This window comes from Conger conger, chromosome 7 (genome assembly GCF_963514075.1).
Source record: "Conger conger chromosome 7, fConCon1.1, whole genome shotgun sequence".
Taxonomy (NCBI): domain Eukaryota; kingdom Metazoa; phylum Chordata; class Actinopteri; order Anguilliformes; family Congridae; genus Conger; species Conger conger.
Genome location: NC_083766.1, coordinates 39830697 through 39840044, shown reverse-complemented (window position 1 = coordinate 39840044; position 9348 = coordinate 39830697). Strand labels below are relative to the sequence as shown.

At 36.3% G+C, this 9348-nt stretch overlaps 1 protein-coding gene across 1 annotated transcript; it reads right to left on the bottom strand.

Moving 5' to 3' along the window:
* Positions 1 to 219: 219 nt before the first annotated feature.
* On the bottom strand, positions 220 to 6605 carry mmp13a (matrix metallopeptidase 13a). Its single transcript, XM_061250475.1, has 10 exons — positions 6446 to 6605; positions 6053 to 6294; positions 5398 to 5546; positions 3573 to 3701; positions 3284 to 3445; positions 3057 to 3177; positions 2658 to 2791; positions 2212 to 2371; positions 1946 to 2049; positions 220 to 956 (listed from the first exon to the last, which is right to left on the bottom strand). Exons 1-10 carry the CDS (start codon positions 6548 to 6550, stop codon positions 856 to 858), a joined length of 1407 nt encoding a protein of 468 aa, XP_061106459.1. The 5' UTR covers positions 6551 to 6605; the 3' UTR covers positions 220 to 855.
* Positions 6606 to 9348: the final 2743 nt, after the last annotated feature.

The window sequence follows — 9348 nt, the reverse complement described above, 5'->3', positions numbered from 1 at the left end:
CTTTTTTATCATACCCTCAAATGTATGTTGATCTTAAAATAATACACCATTCAATATACAGTAATGTGCAGATGTCTTAGGCACCCTAGACTTTATTATATATATATATATATATATATATATATATATATATATATATATATATATATATATATATATATATCTTATTTCTTTTTTTGTGTGTGTTGGTATAATGAACACATTTGAGATTTCCAAATATTCATTTTCCAAAAGATTTTATTTTACAGAGACATTGTGGAACAACCTCCCTGCTGATTGTCTTATAGAACTGCATGACAGCGTTGGCTATCTCAGAGAAGTGATGCAGTTTTAACGCTGAAGGGTGGTCACAAAAAATATTGATTTGATTCAGTTTTTAACTATTCTGCCAAATTACTAAAATGTAATGTAAAATGTATAGTACGTTTATTGAGGATGTTTCATTGAATTATTTTTGAAAGAATCTTATCTGTACAGAATGTTACACAGGTGCCTAAGACTTTTGTACAGTACTGTATGTCCTCTTTATCACAATTATGAATTGAACATTTTTAACATAATGTAAAATGTAATATGAATGTGATTAAATATAAAACAATAATATGTTAGTCAAACAGTGAGTAATAAAACTTGAACATATACTTATGCCAGGGCAACTAGAGATACTGTTGAGCTGCTAACTAGAAGAATCAGATGTGCCAAATTAGGGTTTAAATGCAAACCTATAGGATACTAGATCTCCAGGAACATGGTTGGGCAATACACATGAAAGACAACCTTTTAACATATTAAGATGTAAAAAAAAAAGATTCCTGTGCCAGATGTGTTCACATTAGTCAAAAAGCATAATATGATTTAACAAGGTAAGAAATAGCTGGTCCTCAGCTCTCGGTAAAATCTTTTGCTTCTGGAATTGAATTCAAACATCCTTGATTCATGGAAGAGGTAGGAATATCCTAAAAAGAAATGGAAGTCATTGAGTCAGTTTCAAATAAAGCCACAAAGATTAGAAAGAAAAGCTTGTTACAAATGAGAGATCTATTCAACAAGAAGTTACAGCTATTATAATGCTAGAAAATTGGATCGCAGAACTATATTTTGCTGTTGAAATTCAAAGAACTACAGGTGAATCTCAAAAAATTTGAATATCGTGGAAAAGTTTATTTCCAAATGAAATGCTAAATTTACTTTCATTTGAAAAGAGGACTTTGGGCCACTGAGCAATGGATCAGTTATTTTTCTCCTTAGCCCAGGTAAGATGCTTCTGACGTTGTCTCTGGTTCAGGAGTGGCTTGACACGAGGAATGCAACACTTGTAGCCCATTTCCTGGACACGTCTGTGCATGGTGGCTCTTGATGCACTGACTCCAGCCTCAGTCCACTCCTTGTGAAGCTCCCCCAAGTTCTTGAATCGGCTTTGCTTGACAATCCTCTCAAGGCTGTGTGTACCTTTTCCTACCACACTTTTCCCTTCCAGACTACTTTCCATAAATATGCTTTGATAAAGCACTCTGCCAACATTTTAAATTTTAAATCCGTTTTTTGATTGGTCTTATGCAATATTCTAATATTCTAATATTTTTTTTATTTTAAAGATAGTTTTAGGCCTTTTTCAGCTTTATTGGACAGTATATAGTATAGAGAGACAGGAAGAATGGGAGCGAGAGAGAGGGGAAGACATGCGACAAATGTCAGACGGTCGGATTCGAACCGCTGACGTAGCGGCTCGCAATGAGCATGCGGTCAGTGCTCTACAGGCTGCGCCACCGAGACACCCCAATATTCTAATATTTTGAGAAATCTTTCACTTTATGTGTAATGAATCTAGAATATATGAATGAATAATTTTGAATGAAATAACAGGAAAAAAAAGAACTTTTCCACGATATTGAAATTTTTTGAGATGCACCTGTATATGACATTTTGTTAGTTGTCACAGTCTCACCTTCGAATTCAAAGGCAGCTGTGACTTCCCCTATCATGCCTTGGAACTCATCTTCTACCAGTTTGGGGAATCCTCTGTCCACTCTCTGACTTGCCTCATCATAGCTATGGAAATAAAGGTAGTATACAGTAAGAGGTGGTTAATTGATCAAATTAAATGCAAGTAAAATGCTATAAAACAGTTAGTACACAAGCACTACTTATTTTTAAATGCAGTGTTACAGTAAAATATATTAAATATCAAATTCTGTGAATTGAGACACAAACCTGTAGTAGTACTTGTCAACAAAGAACAAAGTTTTGCCAGAATGTACTTCATATAGAGCAGCAGTGATTTTCTTCACAGTGTCTGGCAGACCCATGCTGCTGATGCTTCTGGGATAGCTGCTTACAATGTCATAGCCAGAGAGTGCCCAGACCTGTCTACCTGTGAATCAATATATGTAAAGCTTTTGAAATCAAAACAAGTAATGGTCAAAAACAGTTAGCAATGCCAAAATTGAAATGTTGAATGGCATGCATGTTGGGCAGCCTGTAGCCTAGTGGCAAAGGCACATGACTGGTCGGTGGACTGATTGGTGAATCAAGCCCCGGTGTATTCACGATAAGACCGCATTGTGCCCTGCTTAATCTAAGCAACTCTAAGTAAGTCGCTTTGGATAAATGTGTCAGCTAAATAGCAAATTATAATTATTATTATATGAGACGCTTGCCTTTGAAGAGGTAAACCCTATCAGTCTCTCGGCTCTCGTAAGCAGCATCGAGGTTGTCGGGAACATCAGGCCAGATGTTTTTGATGAGGGTTTGCACAGCTTTTCTGCTCTGAGGGAAATTCCTCCAGAAGAACCTGAGAGAGGATTCAAATGCTCACTGCTTTGCTAAAACTGAAATTTCATGTTTGGCTTCTTTAAGCTCTCTACTGTACATGCCTCATGAAGAAGAACACAAATACATAAAAATGTATGCCTTATTTGGGTAGGTGCTACTCAGCTATAGTATGATTTTTTGTTGTTGTTGTTGAGGTAGTGGTTTTATTGTTTTGAATCGTATTGTACTGTAGGAACAATCCTCCATTCCATACTGATGACAATAATTTCACATTTTTCTCATACCTTCCCTTGAAGAACATCTGTTCTCCACGCAAAGTTGCAATGGCGTCCAGGACCAGGTTCGGATCACATGCATCAGGGGTCTTGGGGGGCTCGGGGCCTACAGGCTTCACAGGGTTTTGGCCTGGTAATCAGAAGGAGTGAAAAAGTGACAGACATATTGCACAATGCTACTCATACAACAAATTATATTGACTCATTGTTTCATGGATTGTTCTGTTTTTACTGACCATAGAGAGACTGTATTCCATCGACATCATCTCTGGACAGGGAAAAGCGGTTGGGGTCTCTGTAGCTGTAGACAGGATACATTAGGGCCCCAGGGTCTTTGGAGTGGGACAGCCCCATGGAGTGACCAAACTCATGAGCAGCCACCAAGAACAAGTTGTACCCTACAGATGAAATATAATCCAGACAAATGAATGCTGCTTCATTTGTAATTTACATCTTTCAAAATGATATCAATTATTCACTTTGGATTTCCCATTCAGTAAGAAATCATTTAGGAGGAAACCTCACCATGTGATGACTGGAAGGTGAAAGTTTCATCATCATCGAAATGAGCGTTGCCCCCAATGCCAGGGGAAGGCGCAAAAGCATGAGCCAAAGTGCCATCTGGTCCATCAAAAGGATAAGAATCACCATGTGCTAGAGAGAGAAAATGTATTTAGCATGAGTCTCCATTCATAATACTCCTGTAACACTTGCATGTATTATTTACAATACAATATTCTCCCTATCTGCTGTAAATGTAAACAATCATTAAAGGTAAAGTAGGTCATTTTGGACATCTAACGGTCAAGAGAGACTCTATGAACGTGCTGACATTGAAACGCCATTGGCTTGAATTATTGTACAACTGTACAATGTTTTGGTACAGAATGCCGGCCCGTCAACTGTATATTTTGAAACCCGAATTTAAGGACTATAAACACAGGCAGAGGGTGAATCAACATGTCAGTGAGCCTTTCTTAATGATAGGAAGGGATTTACAATGGTCTGTACAATGTTTTAACACAAATATCTTACCTATTGTACCTTGAACCTTGTACCTTTTAGAGGTCAGGTTTGCTTCTGTTCACTTACAGTAGATATTAATTGCGGATGAAACACACTGAAGGTTTTAATAGAAAAAGATATGCAGATGTTGGGTATTTGGAGAGATTTGAGTACACTTCAGGTCATCTGGATGTGGAATTTGAATGCCTGTTCATCTTTGTTCACATCACGATTGTGCACAAATAAAATAAAAAAAGGTTGGCCCTTGACTTAGAAATTTATATTCAGTTCTTCTTTCCAAAATAAATAATATACCTAAATGTTACTAAAACAAAGTTACAGATGCTCAGACCCAGTGGAAGTGGAAGCTTTTTTTGTCCTCCTCAGATGAGCGATTTTTTTCGAGGCCTCAAAATGTAGTATTTAGATGTACAATGTATTTAGTCGTCACTAAATATTTTTTGTTGTAAAACATCAACATTTTCAAAAACAAGTTTTTTCCATTGTGTAACTGTCTTACTGTGCATACTAAGAATAAAGGCAAAATTATTACACTGGTGAAAAAATACCATTGGAAATTTCATTAGCTAAAATGCTACTCAGTCGTCACTCTAATACCATAATCCTAACTGACTGTACAATGAGCAGAATTAATACTGTATGTGATTGCTCACAGAGAGGGCGATTGTCTATACCATGCGACTGCATTAATGGGACTGGCCAGAGAACCTCGTAGTTGCTGTGATTGTGTTTGAGAGAGCCAATACAAAACATGGGCAGTAGCATTCCTATGTACAAGTAATTTTGTGAGATGGACAAAAATGGTAATTCCAATTCAAAGTAGACAATTAGCATTCTATCAATCTTTCCCTGAATTTTTGGAATTATAAACTACTATGGATTTGGTTCACTGGATCCTCACTGTGAAAAGGACACTGACATTACCCTGATTTCTGTCGTTCGTGAATTCCCAAATGCCAAAAAGAGAAGGTGAGGCCCCCTTGCTCGTTTTTCCGCCCCATGTGTTAGAAAATAAATAATTATTGTCGCTAAAGCAATGGCGTCATAAAATTGTTCATACAGATCAAACCGTGACTTTTAACGCTTTCAAACAGTATATGCTGTGACAACATTGATTGATCCATCCTGTACTGTGAAAAAGGGGATGAATGCAAAAAATCCCACTCAGGTCCAAATACAGCTGATGCGACTTAGAGGGTCTTGGATATAAAAAATATTTTCACCATAAATATAGGGTTCTGAGATTTCAAAAAATCTTATTTCAAAAAAAATATTATGTTGGAATATGCAAAAAAAATACTTAAGTTTATGCTCCTTTCTTTACCTCTGGAGCCAAAGGAGATCATGATGTCTGCTATGCCACTGTAGATTCGATTGAAATGCAGTGGAGTGACTCTGGCCCACACCTGCAAGGCTTTCTCAATGGCAGTGTCCACCTCAGACACGGACAGGTCAGGAGTGTAGTTCTCAATCCTGGAAGACACACACAGCTGTCAGTCAACATCTAATAGTAATACCACCTAACAAACAAGAAATAATTTCACTCGCACAGAATTATGGGGAGCCAAATGCAATATAAAACGTTATTATTTTTTCCCATATTTAACCAAAATATAATTTCTGATAAATATTTAGCAAGATGTTTCATACATTTACCTTAATGGTTATACATTTAGCTAAATTTATAAAAATGATTTAATAATGAAATATTTAGCTTACATATACTCACTGAGCACTTTATTAGGAACATTTGACTTTATTACAAATACTTATTCATGCAATTATCTATTCAGTCAATTGTGCGGCAGCAGTGCAATGCATACAATCATGTATACACCGGTCAGGAGTTAATGTTCACATCAACCATCAAAATGTGGTAAAAATGTGATCAAAGTGACTTTGACCGTGCGATAAAATGCACTGTAAAATAATAGCATTTTTTTCTTGAATTTGGCATCCCATACAGAATAGGTAGTTACCTGTAGGTCAGCTTGTTGGTTGGCCATTTGAGGTTCCCATGGAAGGTGGTATACTGGGAGACATCAGGAACCCCACACCTTGGCTTGTTCATCATCTGCAAGGTGTCTGAATCCAGAATCCCGGTCACTTTGAGTCTGAAAAATCTCTGCATCTCACTCAGCTTTTCGCTCAATGGACTGATACCATGGCGGAAAATGGTTCCCTTCTCCTCAGTCAGGTTGTAGAACCTCTTCAGGTACGTCTACAGGAGTGATGTGGAGTGAACAGTCATTATATACCTTCATATGCAACTTTATCTGAAACAGTTTTAATTATATACCTAAATCAGTCATCATTTATCTTCAATTAAAAGGGTCATTCTTAAGCAGAGCACATTGAAAATCTAATCTTACCTCAGCCACATCTTCATCTTGTGCTGTGCCAGGAGGGGTTAATATTGGATTGCAATGGGCTGCTATTGCCAAGGAGGCAATAATGCACAGGGTTGATGTCTTCATGTCTTCCTTAGGCCTGTTTCTTGTTTGTATTTTGTCTCCCTGAAACTTTGCTTCTTATACACTGCGACTCTGGTGTGTTGAGCAATAATGAACTGCATCATGAAAATTTCAGGAAGTCTATTATTTATTATACCTTTGACTAGTATGTATTTTAATGCCACAGGAAAAAATATAAAAGGAATACAAGTAACTTTACATTTTTACTTTTCCTTGAGCCCAAATGTATTCACCATTTTGTTTGTATATTTTAATGGAGAAGTCGTTTGCATACACATTTTGACACAAGTATTTAATTTATGAGAGGAAATAATTGTTTTGTCACTGATGGTAGTTTTCACTGAGGCAATCCATGATTAGTTAAGAAATGTGACATTCATTTCTTGAAATATTCCAATGTATTTTTCCATCTTTTTTGTAAAAAGTACTTAAAAAGTCTTAAAGCATGTATATGGTTTATGGCCACTATTTAATGAAATATAGATCCATTTCAGTATAGTATGCATCATAGATTATTGATTGACCAAAAAAACACTACTATTATTAATATTTTTTACCATGTTTTTATGTTATTGATTTATCTGGACAAAAAACTATATGTAAAAAAGAGGTTTATGGATGTCCACTTTCAGTTCAATAAGTTAACGCCTTAAAAAACCTGTGAGGGTTTTTTGCATTCATTCCATCCTGCAATTTTCAATCACTATGGGAACAGAATATATTGTTTGAAAGCGTTAAAACTCATGGTTCTATCTGTATAACTTATTTTAACATGCCATTGCTTTAGTGACAACAGTAGTTGTAAAACAGTTCCTTATTTTGTAACATGTGGGTGGCAAAACAAGTGTGGGGGAAACACACCTTCTCTACATTTTGGAAATCACATACTGCAAGAAATAAGGTAACATTTTTCACGACAAATGTACAGTGGAGCAAATGTAAAATAGTTTCTCCTTCTAAAAATATATTTCAGTGAAAAGCTGATAGAATGTCCATTGTTTACTATCATATTATTTTGATTATTTCGCTTATTTTCATGATCTTCTCGACAGCAAAAGGTGAGGGAGTTTGGGACAGAGAGGTAGGGAAGGGTGACAGGTAGGGGGAGGTGAAAACATTTTTTTTCAGGATAAAAAGTGTTGTATAGTTCAGTAAGAAAAATGCAGCATAAGACCCATAATATAATTTAGGTTCCACATGTCCTTTTTGGAAAACTGCCAAGACAGATTTTAAAAACTTGAAAAAACTTAATTGTTGTGACTTGACTCCATTGTGTATCTAAGCGCACAAGCCACAGCTACAATCTGTATCCAGTCAAAAACAGAAAATCTTTTCAGTGGGAAACCACTTCAACTTTCTCTGTGTTTGAGCTTCTGTAATTTTGTTTCAATAATATTTTTAGTAATTCTAACAAAACCACCAAGTTTATGCCTGTAGACAAGAATAGTAACTATTTTATTTCGGGTATGTCATTTTTAAGCTTGTGTCAAGAAAAGGGCTTAAGAGTTACAGCAAAGCAACATAAAATAGTTTATGTTGAAATACGTAGTCGGAACAGAAATACAGCCCCCTCCAAAAGCATTGGAACAGGAAGGTCAATTCCTTTCTTTTTGCTATACACTGAAGACAATTGAGTTTGAGGTCAAAATATGTACATGAGATGACAGATCTACCCAGTGGAGCTACACATAATTACTATGACAGCACACTGGGACTCTGAGATTCCATCTTCCACTATCCCAGTTATTTTAAGCAATAGAACCAGAGAAACTCATGTCAACATGGTAGGAAGTTAGCTAATCTTTGAGTCATCCCATATTCAGTCCCACCTGTCCCAATGCCCACCTCTAACTGCACTATCAAGCTGACCCTTTTAAATGTTAGATCTCTAAATAATAAGTATTTTCTAATTAATGATTTTAAAATGGTTAAATCATTTTTAACCGTTCTCTTTGCTACAGTCGACAGACTGACAAACCCTTCAACTTCCTCCTGAACTCTGTTGTAAATAAATGCAATGATTTTGCCTTGTATTTTTGCATCAAAATCAGCAACATTCAATCAGCCATTAGCTCCTCTGCACCCAGCGACATAGCGGCACCATGTTCTTCTTCTCTGGTAAAAAACTGTCCTTGCTTGTCACAATTCAGTGAAATTGACAATGAGGTACTTGAAGAAATAGTGCAGCACCTCAAACCATTTACTTGCTCATTAGATCCTGCACCCTCTAGATTTTTAAAAGGTAATTTTACCTATTTATATTCAGAAATACTACATCTGCTCACTCTGGACAGGCCTTTTTCCAAATCTTTAAAAACTGCACTCTTTAAACCTCTTTTAAAAAAGAAACATTTTGACCCATTCAAATTAAGTAACTATTATTTCTCACCTTCATTAGTAAGATCCTTGAGAAGGCTGTTTCTAATCAACTTAGCAATTTTTTAAACCAAAACTGCCTTATTGACACTTTTCAGTCTGGTTTTAGATCCCATCACAGCACAGAAACGGCACTCAAAGTTTTAAATGACATTCGCGTAAACAGTTTTGCCTGCGAAGACCAACATGAAGACCAGAGAGGTCTTTGGGAGAAAAGCAAGCCATTTTGAAGCTTAGAAAAGAGGAACAATCTATCTTTACTCTTGCTATCACTCTGATACAAGTGAGTCTTGGTCTCATCTGTACTTTGTACCAAGTTTTAACCTACTCATCCTGTTTTCAATACATTTTGCAGTGTAGGCTCTGTATTTCTGTTCATGAAGTTTGTAGACAATAGTCATTGAGACGTACCGAGCCAAATCATG